The 24,138-nt window shown below is 39.0% G+C and overlaps 1 protein-coding gene across 7 annotated transcripts in view; it reads left to right on the top strand.

Annotated features, from left to right (window-relative positions):
- Positions 1-23,162, top strand: part of LOC310715671 (mitogen-activated protein kinase kinase kinase kinase 4-like) — a 56,348-nt gene extending 33,186 nt beyond the window's left edge. The window contains exons 5-32 of one of the 7 annotated variants that reach the window (XM_083522265.1): positions 881-988; positions 1,536-1,626; positions 1,741-1,871; positions 1,987-2,041; positions 2,642-2,720; positions 3,530-3,705; positions 3,849-3,921; positions 5,234-5,444; positions 6,851-7,012; positions 8,333-8,419; positions 9,971-10,426; positions 11,644-11,793; positions 12,047-12,283; positions 14,276-14,379; positions 14,538-14,671; positions 14,798-14,895; positions 15,045-15,214; positions 15,826-15,943; positions 16,207-16,446; positions 17,270-17,387; positions 17,621-17,791; positions 19,764-19,907; positions 20,004-20,138; positions 20,259-20,359; positions 20,519-20,668; positions 20,818-20,977; positions 21,149-21,288; positions 22,325-23,162. In XM_083522265.1, coding sequence (XP_083378391.1) covers positions 881-988; positions 1,536-1,626; positions 1,741-1,871; positions 1,987-2,041; positions 2,642-2,720; positions 3,530-3,705; positions 3,849-3,921; positions 5,234-5,444; positions 6,851-7,012; positions 8,333-8,419; positions 9,971-10,426; positions 11,644-11,793; positions 12,047-12,283; positions 14,276-14,379; positions 14,538-14,671; positions 14,798-14,895; positions 15,045-15,214; positions 15,826-15,943; positions 16,207-16,446; positions 17,270-17,387; positions 17,621-17,791; positions 19,764-19,907; positions 20,004-20,138; positions 20,259-20,359; positions 20,519-20,668; positions 20,818-20,977; positions 21,149-21,288; positions 22,325-22,408 — 4,083 coding nt within the window. In that variant the 3' untranslated portion in view covers positions 22,409-23,162. Of the gene's footprint in view, positions 1-880; positions 989-1,535; positions 1,627-1,740; positions 1,872-1,986; positions 2,042-2,641; positions 2,721-3,529; positions 3,706-3,848; positions 3,922-5,233; positions 5,445-6,850; positions 7,013-8,332; positions 8,420-9,970; positions 10,427-11,643; positions 11,794-12,040; positions 12,284-14,275; positions 14,380-14,537; positions 14,672-14,797; positions 14,896-15,044; positions 15,215-15,825; positions 15,944-16,206; positions 16,447-17,269; positions 17,388-17,620; positions 17,792-19,763; positions 19,908-20,003; positions 20,139-20,258; positions 20,360-20,518; positions 20,669-20,817; positions 20,978-21,148; positions 21,289-22,324 lie in introns of all 7 variants that reach the window. The other 6 variants (XM_083522264.1, XM_083522267.1, XM_083522268.1 and 3 more) reach the window with 6 other exon arrangements.
- The last annotated feature ends 976 nt before the right edge of the window (positions 23,163-24,138 follow it).

The raw sequence follows: 24,138 nt of genomic DNA, 5'->3' as shown, positions 1-24,138 counted from the left end.
TGTGTTTTTATTTATTTTTTAATAATTTTTTGTGATATACAGCATATATATATATATATATATATAGTGGTGCATGTGTGTTGTTTTTCTTTTTTTTTTTCTTTTTTTATAAACAGTTTTTAGAAAATATGAGGACTATATAATATAGATGTACTGCTGAATTCTTTAACCTTCCTTAATCGGTCAAAAGGCTTTTTTTTTTTTTATTTATTAATTTTTCGAATGAACTGAATAATTTGTTATACTTTTGCAGGGTGGAACTAATAAAAAATGTTATTGAACGGTAAAACATTCCTGTAAGGAAGCACTCGTGTCATTGCTTTGTAATATCAGTAGGCTTTCCACTAAAGAAAAGACTTCACAACTGAGGACTTTGTGTTTTCTGATTTTCCACTAGCGCAACATCTTTACCAAAGTCCTAGAAGGCCATGCATTATAATATATATTTTGTATATTATTAGAACTTTTTTTTTTCTTGTTTTCTCGTGATCGCGACTTAATTTTCTCACGATCTTAACATAAACATTGCTACTGTGATCAGCGCTTCATTTTTCTGTGTATTACACACACACACACACACACACACTGAAGCATGGCCTCAGGATTTCTGTACAATTTTTTTATTTATATATCTTTTTTCCGGCAGTAAATGCAACTGTTAACAGATAAAACATGGCATGCTATTTATTTATATACTTATTGGCTTCCCAAAAAAATTTGCTGCCAAATTTTTTCATAAAAATAAAATATATTGGCTTGTGGTATGAGGAAACACTTGGCATTTTGGCACCAGGCAACCTCATACCACTCAATCACTGATGATTTTCCCATAACCCCCCCCCCCCCCCCCTTCTCTCTTACTTATTGTGTCTCGCTGTAGCTGGTGATGGAATTCTGTGGAGCTGGCTCAATCACAGACCTTGTGAAGAACACAAAAAACGGCCTGAAGGAAGACTGGATCGCCTACATTTCACGAGAGATCCTCAGAGTTAGTAGATTTAAGCATGTTTTTCAGTTTGTTTGTTTTTTCTTACCAACACGGCATTTATTATAAAAGGCAGCAGTACAAGAACGTAGGATAGGTCTGTGCACGTGTAGTAATGAAGTAGAGTTTGTGCTTTAAAAGCTTATAGTGAGATTTTTATGACCCTTAATTATGAAAAGAGGTTTAATCGTTGTTGCATGAAATACATGTTGCGCAATCTGAACTTTCTTCTCCTGCAGTTTCTATGTTACAAGAGCTTTTTTTTTTTCTCAGGTTTTTTTCTGGTTAGATTTTAAACATTACAAATAATCTTTTTAATTCAAATATAACGAGATATTGTTTACTAAATGGCTTGCAAGTAAAACAATCCTCTACCGTTTCCAGTCCATTTTAGATGCATTAGATGTTGCTTTGTTTTGGATTGTCGTGACCGAATTCTACAGTTTGCTATTTATTCCAAATTTCTACTTATTACTCCTAAAGTGTGCATTAAATGCACCAGTCGGAACTCCATACCTTAATACATGTCATCATTACCTTGTGTGTTCAGGGTCTGGCCCATCTACACGCACATCACGTCATCCACCGTGACATCAAAGGCCAAAACGTCCTGCTCACAGAGAACGCCGAGGTCAAACTAGGTGAGAGAAGTTGTTAATGTAATTGTGTGAAATGAAAATAAACCTTCGGAAGAAAATCATTTTACTGCCGTATCCCAGCGTCTGCTTCATCTTGTTCTGTGCGATTTCCTCCAGTTGATTTTGGCGTGAGCGCCCAGTTGGACCGGACAGTCGGCAGGAGGAACACTTTCATCGGCACGCCTTACTGGATGGCACCCGAGGTCATCGCCTGCGACGAAAACCCAGACGCAACCTACGATTACAGAGTAGGTTTATTTAACTGGCTTCAGTAATGTTTTTACTATTAGGTTTTATCGTGACGTGGTTTATTCTAATGATTATGATGACCACCAACACCACTAATTGTGTATTTTTGTGCAGAGTGACCTGTGGTCATGTGGAATCACTGCTATTGAAATGGCAGAGGGAGCTCCCCGTACGTATTCTTACACGTTGATCTGTACATTATATACAGGCATGTGCTTATATGATATTGGGGTGGACAGACCTCCGATTTCTTATTTAGCTGACCTACCAGGCCAGAAAACAAAACTGACTAGGAAGAAAATCTAAAACACAAAGCAGTTTGATGTCTGTCAAGTACATTGATGTTCATAAAGGGAAGAATAGAATGTATTCAGTATAATGGATTATAACAGTTTTTAACGCAGCACATTGTTTCTGAGCCCTAGGCAAAATTGTTGACCAGAATTTTGAAAAAGATTAAAAACAATCTTCTACAATCCTCCAGATCGAGTCTCGACTGATGATTCAAAGCGTTTAATGTAACAATGTACATAGTGAAGTGAATTATATTAAAAACGTACAGAATGAACCAAAAAGGTTTTGTTTTGCAAAAGTGATTGGATTTTTCTGGTTTTGGTTGTTGGAACTATGAATGCAAAACTAATAGACTGGATATTATATCCATTTAAGTACCCAAGCTACTGTCCACCTGAAATATAGGTTATACTCTAACTTATGGTTGCCAGGGAGAGTTTGTAAAAATGTGATAATCCTCCCTTTCCTTGTTCAGCACTCTGTGACATGCACCCAATGCGAGCTCTTTTCCTCATCCCAAGAAATCCACCTCCCCGTCTGAAGTCCAAAAAATGGTGAGGTTCTTGAACAATTGCCTCTTTTAAAAAAAAATAATAATGATTAACATTTATGGGGGTTTGTAAAAGACTTTTTTTTTTTTTGCAGCATGATTGTTAGCTTTAAGTCAGTGTCGTTATAAAGTATCCAGCCATGTAGGTCTTCTACTACTTGGTTCTAAGGCCTGGCTAGAATGTCAGGAATGTGGTGATTGGTTTTCACTGCATTATCCAGATATAATAAGGTGATTATGGAAGCTGAAACACTTGCCAAAAGGAGCGTTATGAAAAAAAAAAAGCTTCGCACTTGTATAATTATGGATGAACCTGAATGCGGCGCCTCCTATTGACCTAAGGTCTGTTTTCCGGATAATGATGAATCATTTGCCTGTAGTGAAAGGTTTCTTTATTGGAGAATTCTTCAGACTTGATGCAAGAGCTAATAGTGCTAATATACATCCTGTTCATAACGATTTTCTCATTAACCACCGTGCATCTCTAGCTTAGCATGCGCTAATGGAGTAAATCAGAACAAAGGTCTTTCCTTGTGCCTCGTATAACCTTGGCTGGCTGATCTCACAATTTCCATGATACAACCCTCTGTCTTTAGCCATAAAACTGAAATGCAGGAGGTTCTTGACAGTTTCAAGGCTGACCGCTTTCTCTCACGGAGTACAACGCCCACATCACAACTTGCACTGTATACTGACACACTTCCTGAAAATCTGTCTAGACAAGTGGCTTATGAAACTTTCCCAAAAGAAGGTTTCTCCTTTTATCTCATGTTCATATTTTACACATCTGTATTTTTATTTTATTCTCACCAGGTCCAAGAAGTTCATCAATTTTATTGAGAACTGTTTAGTGAAGAATTACACCCAGCGGCCACCCACCGATCAGCTTCTAAAACACCCTTTCATCAGAGACCAGCCGAACGAGAGGCAGGTCCGCATCCAGCTCAAAGACCACATCGACCACACACGCAAGAAGCGAGGGGACAAAGGTTTGACTTCGACTTCTATTTATACTCGTTCATTATTTTCACCTAAAGTTTCTTAATGATAATGAATTCTGCGTTAGGTAACTACAGATGTCCAAATTGTATTATTCAGAGTTTACTGAATTACTTGCACCACTGTCTTGCAGATGAGACAGAGTACGATTGGAGTCTAAGTGAAGACGAAGAGGACGAGGCTCCAGAGCAGGAAGGAGAACCCAGGTACTTTTACTATTTTACGCAATTATTGCTAAACCGAACGGTTGATTAATTTGTTTTCCACTTTCAGTTTCACATTATGAAGCCTAAGATGCTTAGGTAAAAATCCTAGTGTGTTGTGTTACCAGCATAAGTAATTTGTTTATACAACAAAGTGTTGGATTTATTCCCAATGTATTTGTGCCATGGCCAAAATGAACAAAGAACACCTTGGTTAACCTTTCCCACGAAGTTCTACATTTGGCAGAAAACCTACACTGCTTCTCACTCTGAATCACAATAAAGCATGATTGTGGTAGCATCATGTTGTAGGGATGCTTCTGCTCCATACCCCCCTGTCCTCTACATCTGCATGTCTTCCCTCACCACATCCATAAACCTCCTCCTTGGTCTTCCTCTTTTCCTTCTTCCTGGTGGCTCCATCCTCAGCATTTTCCTACCGATATCTTCTACCGATCAATACTTTCTACTACTTTCATTTTCAAAACAGACTCATTACTTCAGTTTGAATCTATTCGGTGACACGATCAATATTTTTTTTCTGGTTGCGTGCCGTTTTCAGCCTATTACCCCGATTTGTTGTCATTGCGCCGCTTTTTCAACCTGCCACTGGTGTTTATTTTTTGCCTCTCACACACCACAGATGTAGGCTAGTTTACGAAGCTCACGATGAGCAGGGCAGAAGGCTACAAGAAGTCTGGGGTTAACATGGATGAGACAGAGGGATTCAGCAATGTGAACATGACCGAGAACAGAGACCTTCCTGATCACTGATAATTTTTCTCTGCTTGTGTTTTATATGGTGGTTATTCAGCTTGGATACATTCGTTAGATAACAACATGGTTCTTTTGTATTAATATATAATGTAATGTGGTGATATGACGTGAGGTCCAGTTACCAGCGTGACACTAAAACCGGTAGTAGTAATGACTACTTTTTACTTAAGTACATGTCAGAGTCCAAATTTCTTTACTTTAACTTGAGTTAAAAATTTCAGTATTGCAACTTTTACCAGAGCATTTTTAAAACATAAGTATCCGCTTGAGCGAAGTGTGTGTGTGTAAATAGCTGAAAATAGCAGCAAAGTCTGTTATGTTTTATTGTCTCGTTATGCAACATGACAGTGATGGAGGAAAAAACCTATTAAGAACTACACTCTTTAGCATAATTTAAAGCGCTTTGCAAAGTTTTTAGGATGGCTGCTCAATGATCTTATAATTAAGCTACTCTGAAGAAAAATAAGAAGCTATTTGAAACTGTCAGCCAGGATTATTAGAATGTTTTTAATACTACTTTCTGTTTCTTTTCTCACAGCTCTATCGTGAATGTACCTGGCGAATCGACGTTGCGACGGGACTTCATCCGGCTGCAGCAGGAAAACAAGGAGCGCTCAGAGGCCCTGAAGAGACAACAGCTCCTTCAGGAACAGCAGCTCCGCGAGCAGGAGGAATACAAGCGCCAACTGCTGGCTGAGCGCCAGAAACGTATAGAGCAGCAGAAAGAACAAAGGAGACGCCTGGAGGAGGTGAGTGAGAGGGGGAACACCTGAGTATGTGACAGTTTAGAGAGCGTTTAAATCATTTGGTCATATTTCAACACACTGAAACCTGGTGGAGGTCGTTTTAGCGACTGGACTTGTGCGATTCGCTTTTTGGAACAATCTGACAAAGACTACGGAAACGCTATGTCGGCAAATTTACAAGAAATCCATTCAATCTAATTGCGAACATCATCATGCTGCATGTCGATTATTAAAAACATGCTGCCAAAACAACAAAGTACTATCATTAGGGGGTGGGGGGGTGGCTGTGGTGGGGGGGGGGGGGGGGGGGGGGTTTAGACCAAATCAGTCACCAAATCTTCACACAGCTGGCATGTTTGTAGAGGAGCTTGAAGTGGGGAAACCCCCAACCACCATCCCCCCTACAAAAAAAAAAAACAACAACAACGGAAGGAAGCTGCTGTACAAGTCTGAAAAGGCATTGCAAAAGGCGGTGCAACAGTTTAACGTCCATAGTGGGTTGGCAGCTTGACGCAGTTATAGTAAACGAGGGATGGTTTCCAAGACCATGTCCTACATGTAGATGTTAACATTAGGCAATGAAAGTTAAAATTCGGGTCTGTTTGTGCTAATTAAAAAAAAAAAAAACAGAAAACCAAAGACCAAAGTTTTCTCTAAGGGGTCTCCTATTTGACTTTTGATCGTAATCCCAAATGTTTTCAGTACATAGCAAAAATAGAATCTGCATTGCTGTTCCAATACTTTTGAAGGGGCCAGTTCTTTGTCATTTTGCATCTTGCTAGAGTGTTCAGAGGGTTTTCATAGCAAACCCGGGCTACCATAGCAAAGGCTCTGGGTTAGTAAAAGGAAGGTCGGGTATCGCCAAGCTTCTCCTTAACCATCTGTGCTCCAGGGGGTGCTGTATCATGGCTGACCCTGTGTTCCGACCCCATAACATTGCTGGGACATTCGAACAAAGAATTTCACTGTGCTGTTAAAACAAGTACATCTGACAAATATAAAGCAGCTTTTCTTTCTTTCTTTTATTACCGAGTTTAAGTTTGGCTTGTTAAAAAAGGTCCTGGAGAGGCCATTCTGTTCTCAGCCCTTATCAGCATCATCAGCCAAGCGCTTTTGTTGGAACTGTTTTTGTTTGGGGAAAGTTGCAGGGTGCACCCTGCATGCATATGTGTATTTTGTTCATCTTTGGACAAGGTTAATACATTTGGACAAGGTTAATACAGGTTAATACATGTTAATACATTTATATCTTATGAGATTTTTTCAGAGCTGAACCAAGTCCACAGACCGAGTTCTAGTTAAAAAAATCGCCAAAACCCAAATATCGTGTTGCTCATTTAAAACATTTGTCAACTTTGAGTTTCCTGTGCACGATGCACTCACTGTTGTTATCTCCTGGCGTGTTACAGCAACAGCGTCGTGAGCGAGAGTTGCGAAGGCAGCAGGAGCGTGAGCAGAGGCGGCGGGAGCAGGAGGAAAAAAGGAGAATAGAGGAGCTGGAGCGCCGGCGCAAAGAGGAGGACGAGCGCCGGAGGGCAGAGGAAGAGAAAAGACGGAATGATCGCGAGCAGGTAATCGGACAAGGCGCCTGTTTTTCCTGCAATTTCTCAGATAACCGAGTTGTCTTTGTGGACGACGCTAGTATTAGGAATTCGAGGATGCCATTTTTTTGTAATGGAAAAAATAAATGCATTACGATTAGACAAAACGGTTAGATATGCATGATGCAGTCTAGATTGAAAGTTAAGTAATGTGCATAATTATTGCATCTATCACCAGTCTAACAACACTGATTCTTTTGTGGTGCTTGAGTTTGGAGCATGGATTTGGAAATCCTTCTTTTATTTTGTAATTGACCTGTTGGAAGGTTCACCCGTGACACAGTTATTGTTTCTTGGTTAAGTCAGACTGACTAATTTTAAATCTAATGTATTGTACCAAGTTTCTCAGGGCTTTTAGAGGCTGAGAGAACCTCTGCCATAATTAACAGTGCAGATGATGTTCTTTAGTGAATAACTCTCCTTGTTGTTCTGCCAAACCCAGTGTTGTCGAAAACTTTTTTTAGTCTCACCTGCCCAAGAACTCGGTTCCTTTCAGAGTGTGTTGTACCTCAGGTGATTACATTTGTGGTTAGGTGAAAGAAATGACTTTCTTCACACACGCCTTCGAAACAGCTTGTGGTCATGCAAGTGGCACTTAACTGTAGACGTAGTGGTGGTGATTTTGCAAATCTCAAACGAAGATCGCAAAACGGAAAATGTCCGCTTCCCTGAACATCCTCTTCCAGACGACATCATCCTTCCTAATTGTTGACCTAGCAGTGGTTGTTTAGCTATATTTTAGACATTGTATTATTGTTTTCTTTCATGTTTTGTTTTCAGGGTCCGCACAAACTGTCAGGACAAATCTTTGTTTATTAAATGTGTACACTATTAATGTAGCTATTTATTGCCCCGGTTTTATTTAGTGCCACATTTTTTACCCTGTAAGGTCCAAGGAGACATTACTTATAGTCTACTTGTTTTTACTGAGGTTTGGATTAAACCCATTCACTTGAAATCAACTTGAAACATGTTTATACAGACAGGGTAATATGTCATTTCCAACACTGTAACAAAAAACTAACTAAATAAAAAAAGATTCCTGCTTATAATTACATTCTAAGAAAACAAGGAATTTTAGAGTTTTTGAACATTTAGGTGCACAAAGTGATAAGAATTTTAAGAGCAGCACATAGGACTTAGTAGATATTTCTATGTAATCATTTATATATTTACATGAATTATAGAGTGGAAATTCTGTTCTCTTTATTGTGTGACCAATCTAATCAAAAGGAAAAACACTTTTTTTGATGCTGAGCCGAGTCTAACCTCGACACGTTTGATCGACAGGAATATATCCGCCGTCAGCTGGAAGAGGAGCAGAGGCATCTCGAGATCCTTCAGCAGCAGCTGCTTCACGAGCAGGCCATGTTACTGGTAGGATCTCTGAACTTTCCTTCTCAGGTTCTCTCACAAAATGCCTTAGAACACAGTCTGTTTTTTTTGTTTAGTTTTGTTGGGAGCTCCGTGTTTTTCTGGCCTGTTCCGTTAAGCTAAAATGTCATTGAGCTCAACACAAGATCAGAGTCACTTAGATTTCTAATGGTGTCATCAGTCATGTTCAGTATATCGTACGTTCTCAGAGTGAGAAGGTTTAATCTGTATAATTATATGAGTAGTCTCATGACATTGCCACAGGAAATGCCCAGCAGGAAGAGCAGGGGATTTCCTTCCATTTCTTTCTCTCCTGTGGTTAGGCCAAAGTCATTGTTCTTGTCTTTACAGAGAGATGTTTATGCTATAAACAGGCTGCACAATATCTCAGGGGAGAAAGTGGAAATGAGTTAATACGGGACAAACAAAGTTAAATGCTTCTCTCTCAGGGTTTTTGTTGACCTTCTCCCCATTTCTTCCTCTCATTTCTGTCCATCACATGTCCACCAGTGCATAAACAAATACAGTATTTCATTAAATTACTAGTTAGAAGCTTGTAAAGCGATGTTTCCATGTTTGGGAAAAGTGGTTTTGTGTAAGCAGCCGGAAACAAGTTTTCTCACCGTTGTTTGTCCTCATGGAGATCTTACAGTTTTAAAACAGCACCACATGCACTAAAGCAAAAATTTGATTCTCAAATTATTTACTAACTGTGAGCTTATTAATCTGTGAAAAGAATATTTACAGGCCCATCATCAAGACCATTCAATTTAGCTCACTGAAATGTCAAGAATATTTTGGCTATAGTTTTACAGGGTTTTCGCAGAGTCTTAAAAAAGCCTTAAATTAAAAAATCCAAATTTTAGGGCTTAAAAAAGAAGTCGTAAATTCGCTGTTCGAGGCGTTAAATAATTTTAAACGGGTCTTAATTTTTCAATGTCCATGTAACGCCGCCTTTTATGCACTTCGCTCCCGCAGCACTTTAGAATTTTTTTTCCCTTTGTTTCCTTGGTGTTTCTTTCGCTAGCCCAAATATCATTTGATGATTTGCGACTACAACCAAGAGACCAACACGCAACAGTCGATCATCTTTCTGTTGCTGCTGCGAATCTGTCTTGGATTGTACCACAGACGTGAAATGGATTATATTTTTCAGATATGGGGAAGTGCAAGTTAAGTGATACTTGGCTTTGAAAAAAAATACTGAATTTAAGGCTTGTTTAAGGCCAGTTGCTAATATCTGTGTGTATGTTTTTGATTTTGTGATATATCGGTCATAAATTTAATTCTTAATGGTTTCAAAAGTCTTGAAATTTGACTACAGAAAGCCTGTATTAAAGCCAGTGTTTGGTATTTACTCTGACGCTAGAGCGTGTTTATACAGTAATATTTGCCTCAAATACAGAATTTAATGTTATAGACCATACTGAATAAAATTACAAAGCAACCTATTGTATTAGCAGTATGTGTACCAGCACATGTAAGGATTTAAGACGCATGGAAATGTCTTCAATAATTGTGGAGCTTTTTCATGGAGCTACACTCTGTGCTCAGGAGTTCAAATGGCGAGAGCTGGAAGAGCAGCGGAAGGCGGAGAGGCTGCAGCGGCAGCTCCAGCAGGAACAGGCTTACCTGCTGTCCCTGCAGCACGGGCCGACACAGCGTACCTCCTCCCTCACGACCCCGCCCGACTGGGCAAAATTACCCCAAGCACGCCCCTTAGACAGTTCTGATACCCCAGTTAACTCTAACACAGATGAGTGCAAGCCAAGGGCTGACCTTCCACGTCAGACTGAGAGTGAGCAAAGTATAAATCCAGATTCAGAGCAGAATAAACCTGTAGATGGGATTGAAGCCCTTACTGAGAGCAGGGAACATACTGGAAGTGTATCTATGGACTCATCCCCTTTAATCACACAGCCAGTGAGTGAGACAGACAGGACTGACGACCCCCTTGTCCAGTCAACGCCAGCAAGTGGCCCGGTGTCTGAAGCCCAGCCAGTCAGAGAGGTGAAAAACCATCCCGTTGGTCCACCCACTGTTGCCTGCTGCTATTCTGGCTTCTCGAGCTAACCTCGGCTCAGTATTGCATGTGAAGAACGTTTAACTTACAGGCTATTAGGTAAAAAGTGTGCTGGTGGAAGTGGCAAAACATTGTTTTTTTTGGGAAATTGAAATTCTTTACCAATCATATAATAAGCATCAATATTTTATCATTATTGTTTATTCACCATATCACATTTTGCTTAATTTTTTATGCAAATTATGTCTGATTGATGATTAAGTACAATATAAACATACTCCCACACCTTTTTTTTTCCACTGACAAGGTGACGGCTTGCAGTCTAAAACAATGGAGACATCAAAGACCTCATAGGGGGGAAAAAAGAAAAATCCTTTAGACGTTAAATACACTGTCAAAGAAAATCAGTGAACTTACACACGCATTTAGAGGATTAGGGTTAAAAATCAATCAATCAACCAATAAATAAATAAATAAAAGACCAGACATCCGAAGTTCCAATTGGATTTTATCAGTTTTTTTTTTTTTTTTTTGTTTGTTTTTTTAACAATTAAAATGAAGAACAGGTTTAGGTGCATGTCCTCACTCCGCTGCTAGCCTGGGCATCATGTCAGTGGAAGGCGTATGTTCGTACGCACTTACACGCTTAAAAATTGGATTATAAACGTTTTCAGCCAGAAAGAAAAACATATTGCTCACCACCATAGTCATGTACCAGAACCCCACCTTCACCTTGTCTCCCTTTGTCTTGTCTTGCTTTCTTGTGTAAACTAAACTCACATATTTGAAATTTAAATATAGTTAAATAAATATAGTATAAGTTTATTTTTTTTTCCATCTTTTCAACTTGACCTACATTGATCATTTGTAATTATTAGTTCTCAAAGACTTCTTTTCCCATTTTTCCACGTTTGTTTTGCATGTCACGGTTTGGCTGTGATTCTACCTCTTAGGAAAGACATTGTCTTAATATTTAAAAAAAGTTTAATAAAAGTGTTTTTTTTTGTTTGTTTTTTTGAGCATGAAACATGGCTGTAATATAAGCCAGAGCAACAATGTCCTAACAATTTGTCTGTTTTGTCCCTCTCCTATATGAGCTTGCTGAGAGCAAATAAATATCAGCATGCAGTCTCCTGGTTTGGAACGACTGTCAATTCCCGTTGACGTGACCCTCATTAAAACCAATGAATCTCCTTTGTGACAGGCTGATGAAAGATATCGCAAGAACCATCAGGGCTCGCCTCAGACAGCGCCACCCAAGCAGCCGCCGGTACCTCCTCGTTCGTCTGAGCCTTATTCTAATGGGAATGCCTCATCCGAATCCCCGAGCATGCACAAGCCCATGGAACCACAGGTAATGCCCAACATCCCCCTTGTCTGTTTCTGCACTTTTGATGTGTCTCACCTATACGTTGCTATGAAAATGGCTGTATGATACCAGATGACTGTGGTCATCTAGGGAATGTGCGTTGCTTCCATCGTGCATTTTGTGTGCTTGGCTGTGATCACGCCTTTCTGTCTCACTGTGTCTCTGGTGTTCTCTTTCCTTCACACCCCTCACCCACACACCCCTCTCCTTCTGTTCTTTTCCCTTCTGGAAGGTCCAGTGGTCTCACCTGGCCGCTCTAAAGAACAACGCATCCGCTCCCCCCGTGTCCCGTTCCCATTCATTCAGCGATCCGGTCCCTAATTTTGCACATCTCCATCTGCGCTCTCAGGAGCCACACCACCCAGCGCACCCTGCACATCCTACACGCTCTGAGCATCCACACCCTCTGTCACTTTCCCAGTCTCGGAGCCATGAGACACCTGAACCATCTCTTAATGAAGAGGTTCCACCAAAGGTAAGAGCAGGATCTGTACTTTACTCATGTATTTCCGTTTGGGGAGACTTTTACTTTCACTTCACTACATTTCAAAGTCAAATATTAAACTTTTTTACTCAACTACAATTCAGGAAATCAGTTGTTCCTTTTTATTAATGAGTGGGTGAAAGTTTCATTACTAAAATTATATAATTTTATAAATAGTGTAGCGAGTGACGTTTTAAGTCATAGAGGATCGATCGTGGCTTTAAATAAGAACCGGGGGAAAAAAAAACAGACTCCTGTCCCGGTGACCCCAAATTGTTTTTTTTTCTTATTTAAAGCCGCGGTACGGTACGTTGGATGCGCAGCTGGGATGAGCGTATCTCAGATGCCCCACTCTTGTTTTTTTTTTCTCTCTCTCCTCTGTTTCAAGAAAAAAGCAATTTTATCGATAAAATCATGTTTTAAAAAGCCCCCATGTATGTCTCCTGCTGGTAGTGAAAATAAAGAAGAGGAACGCCATCAGTTTGGAGCAGAAAATTTTAATTATAAATCAGCATGAAGCAGGAAAGACTGTCAGTCATAGAACTATCTATATATATAAAATATCGTAACGTATCTCCATCGTAGGTAGAGGACTACTACGTAGTGTGTGTGTGTGTGTGTGTGTGTGTGTGTGGATAGATAGATAGATAGATAGATAGATAGATAGATAGATAGATAGATAGATAGATAGATAGATAGATAGATAGATAGATAGAGTGTAACATTTATGGCTATAATAAATAATAGTACTTTGGATACTTAAGTATATTTGGAGGCAAATACTTTTGTTTTATTTACTCAAGTAATATCTTATCTAGTGTGTCTCTACTTTTATTTAAGTACATGGTTTGTGTACTTTGTCCAGCACTTCTAATTACAATTACTGGTGTCATTATTACTTAATTTGTGTTTAAAGTACCTGGGGGCTAACAGTGCAAAGTAATGAAGAGAGTAGAGGACAGGGTGGCATGGAGATTAAAGATCTGCTGTGGTGACCCCTATTGGGAAGTAGAAGAATAAGATTATTACTTAGTTGATTGCAAAAATAAACTATGCTGTTTTGCATGATTTCTTGGAAATACCAGATGCCCAGATGAAATACATTTTACAGTAGGGTTAGGGTTAGTGATCCAGTAGAAGAAAAATAAGACTCTCTGGCAAGACTTGACATGCCTAATGGAAACAATAGTGCTGATTTATCTGTTACATATTTTTTTAGTTCGCTGCAAACAGCTTCATATTAATAGCACGAGTGACACTGGGTTAGAAAATGTCGAGTACAGTGAAATAAACAGGGTAATACTGCAGTGCACCTGGAGGCTCGGATTAAAATTCACACCGTGGGAAAGTTTGCCACACTATAAACACAAAATTTTTAATAACTAAACATTTGTTTTACTGACGCCAAGTCTCAAATGAAGCACCAAAATCCGGCAATTAAAACAGTCTGTGTGGAAACATGGCAAAAGTTCCGTTCCGGTGTCCTGATGTTTTAGGTAATTTAAAACACCATGATTTAAAACATTACAAATACTAGAGTATTTTTACGAGCTGCCTGATCATCTAAAATTGTAAACAGGCTTGTGTAAGCAAATTGCTCAGGGCAAAAATAGAGAAGTAATGGTAGCCTGGTATGTCTGTTTTTTTTTGTTTTTTTTTCATGTGTCCACTTGGCATAAACAAATATTTTGGGGAAATCTGATAATCATTTGAAACGATGGTTAAATATTTGAATATACATACATACAATATATACAATATATACACACACACACACACACACACACACACACACACACACACACACATACACATACACATATATATATATATATATATATATATATATATATATATATATATATATATATATATATATATATATATATATATATAAAAAATATTATGGTAAATGATGTGGTTGACCATTTCAACTTATGTCACAGAAAAATAAATGAGCTTGTATGTCTCTGTTTCTGTAAGGTCCCTGTGAGGACAACATCCAGATCACCTGTTCAGCCTCGGAGAGACTCCCCACTTCAAAACAACCAGCAAAGCAGCCAACCTGGACAGAGGAATGCTGGAAGGTCTGATCTCTCGATGTTCTATGATTCATGCTAAATCTCTTTGACTAGTTATACTGAATGTGTTTATCTGGTTGTACAAGTTATCACTCTACATTCAGAAGAGAATGAAGATGTATTGTTTGTTTATTTTGTTTGTCCTCTCTTTTATTCCTTGTCAGTAACGTGGAGCCGCGTCTGCTGTGGGATCGGGTGGAAAAGCTGGCTAGACCAGGGAGTGGAAGCTCTACTGGCTCCAGTAACTCCAGCTCACAGACCGGCTCTCAGAGTTCCGGGGAGAAGTTCAGGGTTCGCTGTAAGTATTGCAGATTGAACCTTTATCCAGTCATAAATCATCTATGAATACATGTTAGATTAACATAAATTGTTTAAAAGTTGTATGACATTTCCATTGACGTGTATTTTTTTCAACTTTTCGAAGCATCTTCAAAATCCGAGGGCTCGCCACATCAACGGCTGGAAAACACGAGCAAAAAAAACGAGGAAAAGAAGGACTTTGTCAGACCAACCAGGCCCTCTGTGAGTTCAAAATTGGTTTGAATGTTGTTTACATCACCAAACTGTTTCTAAAGAGTGTTAAGCTGAATGGAAAATTGGGTCCTGGTGTTTCGGTTAATGTGGCCTGTTGCGTGCTTATTAAGACATTTATATATTAACACCACTTTTAGGATCTCACTCTATTGGCCAATGAGGTGCGTGCAATTGAAGAGACACGTCCTCCTCACAAGGTGACCGACTACTCCTCATCTAGTGAAGATTCCGATTCGGAAGAGGATGATGAGGTGGAACAGGAGCTGGGCAACGAGTCTACATCTGGCACAGAGGATTCAAGGGCAAGGTGTGCCATCTTCATTTTATGCTTTACTGTAACAGACAGACATACAGAGTACTATATTGTCATTGCATAGTACAGGTACACAGCAACGAAACCTAGAGGTTCAATTAGTAGCAATTGTGCAAATAAATATGCAAATGTTATGTACATGAGGTAAAATGTGTGTATATATATAATAAATAAATATAAAGGCTATGCCAGTGAAAAATGTCATGAGCTGTTGAGTAGGTACACCAAGAATAAATATATGGTGCAATATGTGTAGTGTGTGTGGTATATAAAAATGTACAGTGTGGGATGTGTACAATGTATGAACAAAGGTTATACACAATGTATATGCAAATGATATTGATATGAGGATAATCTGGGATGTGCAATCATTTTATATACAGGATAAAGGAATAGAACGATTGAATAAAATAATAGTCTTAAATACAGAATAAATGTCACACCGAATGTACACAGTGGAGCAGAACTGCATGATGATTACTGCAAAAAAGTGTCAGTGCGCCATCAGTGTCCTAGCGATGTCCCAGATATATAATCACACAGCTTGATTAATGCGCTTTTAGAATGGAAATAATTGAATGATCCTGTCTGTCTCTGTCCTTCAGCTCAGCGAAAGTTAGCAACGGTGAGACCGAGTCTGTAAAGACCATGATTGTTCAGGATGATGCAGAAAGCGACACGGCCATCACACCCTCTAAAGACGGCACTTTAATTGTCAGACCGGTACGAGGACCGCTTCTGTTTTTCTGTTCGATATTTTGTGTCTTTTTCTATTTTCATCATTCGCCCATTCCTTTTGTATGCACTTTTTAATTATGATTTTTTTGTTTGGTTTGTTTGGTCTATCTCGGAAAACCAACGCTCTTTTTTTTTTTTATACAAATGCAAATCCGAGTAATTAGTTTTGCTGGCCCATTACTCCATTCTTCCCCCAAACCACCCTCCCCACCGAGTATAGACTCAGCTGTGCTTGTTTTTGATTCCAGAGTGTAGCAGAGAAAATCCGATTGGTTCCGGGGCCTGGTTCTGGTCCTGGCCCTGGTCAAGGTCCTGCTCTAGGCCACCAGGAAAGAAATGGCTTCGCAGGCCGTATTCACCTGTTGCCCGACCTCATCCAACAGAGCCATCACTCCCCCTCCCCCTCCATCACCTCCTCCCCTTCCTCCAGTCACACCAGCCCCTCCATGTCCCCTCAATCCGCCTTGGAGAGGCTGCTTGCCAGCGAGGTATGTTTAGCCATTGTACCACTCTGTAACTGCTGGCTAGCTTTTCACTTAGCTTTATTCCCACTATTCACTAATTGATGCTGGGTGATGGATGAGCCGTAAGAACCATAAACGCCATAAGGAGCTAATTTTGGGATGCTGTTGTTCCCTTGAGGGAGCTATTTTTATACTGTTATCAGAATCTCTCGTATTTAAGAATTCACTTTGTTTTAGTTGCTTTTTTGGCTTAAATGTTAGTGTTTTGTAAAGTAAGAAAAATCACCCAAAGAGTAAAAATAAAAAAAAATCTACAAAATCACATTTCTCCCCCGATCACTGTTGGGATTTTCCTGGCACAGGTTCAGTAAAGGAAATTCATAAAGCAGCTGAGCACTGAGCTTAATATTTTTAATACGGGGTGTCTTACTGTACGTCAACATTTTAGCCACGTCCAACTACTCCTTTAAAACTGGCGAAACTAATTCATTTTGCTTTTCCGTCATCCTTTATTTTTCCTTTTTTTTCTTTATTCAGTTCTCTCTTTAACCTTCAGTTAATTCTTAACCCTCTTTGATTCACTTTGCATGTCTCCATTTTAACAATCACTTGTTTTCTCAGGTCACAATTTAGTTTACTTCTAAATACTTTTACTTCCAATATGGACACCAGGAAAGATTAACACTAATTTCATAGCTATGAGAAAATGAAATAATTTATGATTGTAAGACTGGAGTTTATAAACTTCTTAAAACAGAAGAATATATGTTTGATACTGTCCTAGATGTTGTAAAAAACAGATATTATTTGGCTAAATATTCATCATTTAATGCTTCTTCCCTCTCAGACGCTCTCTGGTAGTAATTCCCTGCAAAAACACAAGTCCTCTTCCTCCTTCACCCCCTTCATTGATCCTCGACTTCTACAAATATCGCCCTCCACTGGCAGCTCTCTCAACAACATGGGTAAGCCACAAAATTGGTAGTAGGTGTAGTCATGATATAGAAATATATTTAAAATAATGCACAATCCTAGTTTTGTAAAACAGTGTATTTAGGAACTACAGATTCCTTGCGCAATACATTTTCGGTAATTTTACTACACGTACACTGTTCTATCTAGTGTTGCTTTAAATGAAGATGAAGACATGAAGATAAAGCTGATACCGACTTTTTTTTTTTTTTTTGCTTTCTTTCAGCAATCATTGGGAATGACACTCGGCTGCATGAAGCCTTACGGCCAGACCCAATGCGTAAAGGCTCGGTGGTTAACGTGAACCCAGTAAACACTCGGCCACAAAGTGACACGCCAGAGATTCGCAAATACAAGAAGAGGTTTAATGCGGAGATCCTGTGTGCTGCACTCTGGGGTACATACATTTACATATATTTATTTATACATTTATTTATTTATTTTTTGTTATTTTTGAAAATACATTTTTAAACAAATGAGCAGTTCTTAAAACCCCATCTACACTGGCTAGATTTGCATCAATTGAACTTCAGAGAAATGAGTCTGATGTCATTGATTTAAATATCTTACACAAGTAAATGTAAACATCAAGGCCTTCTGTGTACATTAGACCAAAAAAACTTAGGGAAATTTAAATACCGGATTTGTTTTTCTCACACACACACACACACACACACACACACACACACACACACACACACACACACACACACACACACACACACACACACACGTGCATGCACATACACCATCTTCGGGAATATGGGTTGGGTTTGACCTATGAAGTTTGATTTGGAAACAAGATGAACAGATGTTTTGGCTTCACTAATAATTTTTGAAAAATAGAATGCCCTAAAAGATGCAATCGTGTTCACATTCTCAATTGTGTATCTTATGTACAACTGGAGCAGGGTTGGAGGCAACTGGTGGCCAGGAAATGACCTTTACCGGACCATGTCAATATGATCGGTGAAAAATGAAAAGACTGCTTTTATATTATGATGTTAATTCACCAATCAGGAGAGGGTGCTGGTTTCTGCACATCACTATATTAATTAAAACATAGTAGGATATGCGCACTGTTGGGAACGATCACCGAAATGAGTAAAAAGAAAATAATAGTTGACAGCAAAAACCCGTGTTTTTCCAGGCAAGAGGGGAAGCAGATCTGTTTACTCAGTTTGAGGGGGCATTTGACATGGATTCAATTGATAGAAACCACAGACTATAAGACTATTTGGCAATAGTAATTTTGTCTGCAATGATCAATAAATGAATGTGTTTTGGGGAAATGTGTGCACTGAATTGTTTATATATTTAGTAGTATTAGTATTTTAAATTCTAGTTTTAAAGGAATAGTTCACCCCACCAAAAAAAATCATATACTCACCCATATATTGTTTTAAACCTGTATGAGTTTCTTTTTGTTTCTTTCAAAAAGAAGAAAGAAACTTCTACAGGTTTGAATCAAAAGTGTGAGTGAATGATGACAATTTTCTTTTTTGGATGTGGGAAAGGAGGGGTTGGGGGCACTATCCCTTTAATAACTGTTTTATATAGCACTTTGAACTACAACTAATCCAAGATAGGGTACATTTTGTTGAGTTGTATACATTTGCTTGTCAATGAACAACGCTGGCCATTTGAATGAGCATAACTGCACAAGTTTTTTCTCAATAAAGAGTAAATTGAGCAATTATGTCAAATGTGTTAGTCTGGATTAGTAATCTGGCCTCCTAATATGAAGGAGAAAAAATGATGGTCCTCATCACTGTGAAAGCTGCCCATCCCTGATATTCTTCTTTTGGCTTCTTCCATTAGGGGTCGCCACAGCGGATCATCCGTCCTCTACATCTGCTTCTTTCAAACCAACTACCTGCATGTCTTCCCTCACCACATCCATAAACCTCCTTCTTGGTATTCCTCTTTTCCTCCTTTCTAGTGCCTCTATCCTCAGCATTCTCCTACTGATATACCTCATGTCCCTCCTCTGCACATGTCCAAACCATCTCAATCTCTCCTCCCTCACCTTGTCTCCAAAACGTCCTACATGCGCTGTCCCTCTAATAAGCTCGTTTCTAATCCTGTCCATGGTTTTCACGCCCAACGAAAACCTCAACATCTTCAGCTCTGCTACCTCCAGCTCCACCTCCTGTCTTTTAGTCAACAAGGACTTAAAGTGATATCAACTGAACAGCATGTTATACACAAAACATTCCTGTTCATCTGGTTTCCAAGTCGATCCACAGCGATTTCATGCATTAAACAACTTTAAACTGACTCACCATGTTTTTTCTATATTCGATAGCTGAGCTTAATATTGGTCAGTTTTACAGTGATTATTACATTTCTTTACTCTGCCTCTGTAGGGGTGAACTTATTGGTGGGGACAGAAAGTGGGCTTTTGCTTTTGGATCGCAGCGGGCAGGGTAAAGTTTACCCCCTCATCAACCGGCGCCGTTTTCAGCAAATGGATGTTCTGGAGGGCCTTAATGTTCTTGTCACAATATCAGGTAAGATACAGAGCTCGCATACATTTTATTTTATTAACATTTAGCCAAGAACTATGGAACCCATAGTTTATACGTCCTTGGGTTTTTTTGGGGCAGGAAAAAAGAACAAGCTGCGAGTGTATTATCTGTCCTGGCTGAGGAACAAGATCCTCCACAATGACCCCGAGGTGGAGAAGAAGCAGGGGTGGACTACAGTGGGAGAACTGGAGGGCTGCGTGCACTACAAAGTTGGTATGTGCTGCTTCAAGTTTCCTGATGGTACCATATCAGTAGTGACTTTTATGGTTAATGATAAAGAGAAGTTCAGTTCGAAACATGTTATGAAATGTTTCAAATGTTTGTCTTTCACAGTTAAATATGAAAGAATCAAGTTTTTGGTGCTCGCCTTGAAAAACTCTGTAGAGGTCTATGCATGGGCACCAAAGCCATATCATAAATTCATGGCTTTTAAGGTGAGTGCTTTTAAAGTTAAACCCTTTTTTTTTTTTTTTTTTAAACAAAACACTTCCTGAAATTGCATCTAAATAGAAATTACCGATCCAAGCTTTATTATATTGACATTAAATCTTCCTTTTTTTTTATTAAATTATTTGTTTATTTTAATCTTGCAGTCATTTGGAGACCTGGCGCACAAGCCCTTGCTAGTGGACCTGACAGTAGAGGAGGGTCAGAGGTTAAAGGTGATTTATGGCTCCTGCTCTGGGTTTCACGCAGTCGATGTGGATTCTGGTGCGGTTTACGACATCTATTTGCCCACACATGTAAGCATTACAGTATTCTCGGTAACAGGAAGCTAATAAAAAAACCCACCTTGTGTTTGGCCTCCTTTCTTTCATTTGTTTTAAAGCTGCTACCATACGGTTGATGTGATTAATAGAGCCATGGCTTTTTCACTTTTCTATTTTGATAGATTCAGACAAACATCCAGTCACACGCCATCATCATCCTCCCCAACACGGATGGCATCGAGCTTTTGGTGTGCTACGAGGACGAAGGCGTCTATGTGAACACGTACGGGCGCATCACCAAAGATGTGGTATTACAGTGGGGAGAGATGCCCACCTCTGTAGGTACGCTAAACACACAAGCGTTCAATCATATCACTTCGGATAAGACCAGAACACGCGTAGCCTCTGGTGCCGCCTCTGATCGCCTTGTAATTCTTTCGTATATTATATGAATTGAATCTCAATTCTTACTTCAGGTAAAGTCACATGACCTCTCAATCCTTTGCTTCGCAGCATACATCAGATCTAATCAGATCATGGGCTGGGGCGAGAAGGCCATAGAGATCCGCTCGGTTGAGACGGGCCACCTGGATGGTGTGTTTATGCACAAAAGGGCACAAAGGCTCAAATTTCTGTGCGAGAGAAATGACAAGGTGAGATTTATGGATTTAGACTGAACATTGCTGTTATTAACTGTTGTTAAATGTAGCAACATTTTTGAATCGATAAAGCATTGAGCCGTCCCACCTTTAGACATGGCTTTTTTTTATTTATTTTTATTATTTTTTTTTTTTTGTGATTTCTTTGTTTTTCTTTTCAGATTTGTCTCTAGCACTTTTTGTATTGTGTGTGGTGTACTATTGAAAGCTATTAGTAAAATGCAGGTGAATAAAAAAGAACCCGAAACACTTCTTAAGCATCTTCTTAAACAGCATGGAAAGTGCAGCACTATTGCTTAGAGGTCAATCGAATTGTCGGTTTTGCCGATTAATCGGAAACGATTGTTGATTGCTGGAACTATCAGCAAAACCTTGTACTGATTTCAGTTTTTCCGAGTTGTACGAGTATCTGACATTACATGCTGTTTGGTTTTAAACACAAGATTGCAACTTTGTACCGCATTCGTGTAAGCTCATAGTGCTTTAACTAAAGTTAATGGATAAAATGGATTTGTTTTAAAACCGTCTTCGAAAATGAACAAACAATACTTCTAAAGCATTTATTAACTTCAGTTAATGTTACAAATAGAATCTTACTTTAAAGCGTTTCCATTTCGCATCAATCCAAACAGTCCTGCTAAAAAATGGACATCTTTACATTTCTTCACAAAGGCCAGAGCATTAAAATAAATTTATATATATTTTTTTTTTATCATTTTTATATGTAATAAAGATTGTGACATGGTCGACCTCTACTATTGCTAATGTTTGTCTCTGGTGCTTTAAAATGATATGCTTTTAAATATTCATTTTATTCACGCAGCTGCTGGTTTTGCAATTTACTGTAAAACGTGAAGTAATATTGCTTTCTCACTATTAAATCTAATTAAATTATATCCATAATTAAATCATAGATCTCGAATAATTCAATAGAAAACTTAATGAAATGCCCATTACTAGCAGAGAGAGTGTATAGCAGCAAGATTATGACTTTGTGTCTGAAAATGTGGAACTGTCACTTCTCCTGCAGGTTTTCTTCGCTTCTGTACGCCAAGGAGGCGCGAGTCAGGTCTACTTCATGACTCTGGGACGCAGCAATCTGCTCAGCTGGTAAAGCACGTGACTACAAAAACGCAGCGTTTGTGAAACCACTGGCGAGCCGGCGTTGAGCTGAAATGTCTTCTTGGGCCTCGTGCTCCGTAAAGCAGCGGCAGTTTTCCTTTTCTTCTCCTAAGTAGCTGTGACTTGTGAATGCAGAGACGTTTGTGGAAGGGAGCGACCGCAACCGCTGCAGCCGTCATTCGTGCGGAGGCTTGAAGTCACAAATGTTTTCCAGACTTTCATGGAGATCTCTAACACTTAACATTCAGGGGCTTCACTTTTCAACACTTTAAAACACTGAGGGATCCGAGCGCATGAACGGTTACTAACTACGTTTTACGTCAAATGATTTGTGCAGAACTCTGTGAAGGGAGCGTGCATGTTGCCCCTTTCTCTCTTTCTCTCATTATTTCTCTTTCTCTCTCATACACACACACACACACACACACACACACACACACACACAAACACTCGAGGGAAAGCAAGGATGGGGCTTCATGGCAGCAGGTGATGAAGGAGCTCTGTTTTTATTTTAATTTTTTTTCTGTGAATTTGTCAACTGCCAAAACATCAGTCATACTGTATTATCGTGGTAGTCTGGGTTATTTCAGGGGATTATTACTCACCGGCGTTTTTAACAACCTTGACTTTAGTGTGTTGAGATTTTACGCTGATGAACTTGTACCAATGTTTCATATACAGTACATTGAGTGTTTTTATTTTTTATGCATTGCACTTGATAAATAAATTCTTAGTTTCCTTCTCAATGTGCTGCTCCGTGTCCAGGTGATTCATTGTTGAAGCTTTGAATACCAAAAATCAGACATCGCTCTCCTCACCACATCCGGCATTCCTTTGGCCTGAGTAAATCATTTAGATTTAGGATTTACAAATCAGCTTAAACTGAAGAACATTCTGTAAACAATAATGACCTCTACAGCCAATCATAACTAAGAAATAACAATCCGTCTGGTTTGGCCCGTCCATGTCGGCAGAAGGTATAATCTTTATGCACACAGATGCTTGCTCGGTTGCTAGAGCTGAAATATCTCACACTTTGCATTCCTGTGTTATCGGTCACCCTAAAACAATGATATTTAGGGTCTTTTTGAGGTAAAATCATTCAGAAATGTGACATTTAGTGGGGGGTTTGTTTGTTTTTTACACACAAATGCTTAAAACAGATCTTGACCCATTGCACGTTATTTAAAAATTTTGCACGTTTTCTTTCCACAATATTTAAATTAAAATTTCATCCTCACCTACAATACAAACTTTTGTGCTTGATTTTTACTGCAGAAACAGCTTTTATTTTAATACACACCTTTAATACACACCACACAATTTATTATTTTTTTTTATCTTCTGTCAATAGATGTAAGGTTTCCAGGCGAAAACCTTTGACTAGAGTCGACAACTCGCCTATCTCTTTTGAGCAAACTCGAGTGCCCATGATGGATTGGACCCTGATATTGTTTTCTGCTGCCCATCCACTTCAATAGCTGATGTCTTGTGTGTTCTGCGATGCTTTTCTGTTTACTACGATTATAAAGAAGGAGGGGAGTGACTGCTGAGTTCCTGAACCAAAGAACCAATGGTTCAAGTATCAGAAATCACCCATTCCAATGTTTAATGTGAACATTAACTGAAGTCCCATGGAATTATAATTGTATGCTTTGTGCTGCAGACAAGTGATTGAATGAAATAGAATAAAATAATTCAAATAAAAAAATGTATATATAT

Source organism: Silurus aristotelis (genome assembly GCF_946808225.1).
Source record: "Silurus aristotelis genome assembly, chromosome: 20".
NCBI classification, from domain to species: domain Eukaryota; kingdom Metazoa; phylum Chordata; class Actinopteri; order Siluriformes; family Siluridae; genus Silurus; species Silurus aristotelis.
Note: the sequence above shows the minus strand (reverse complement) of the source record. Positions and strands in the feature narration are given on the sequence as shown.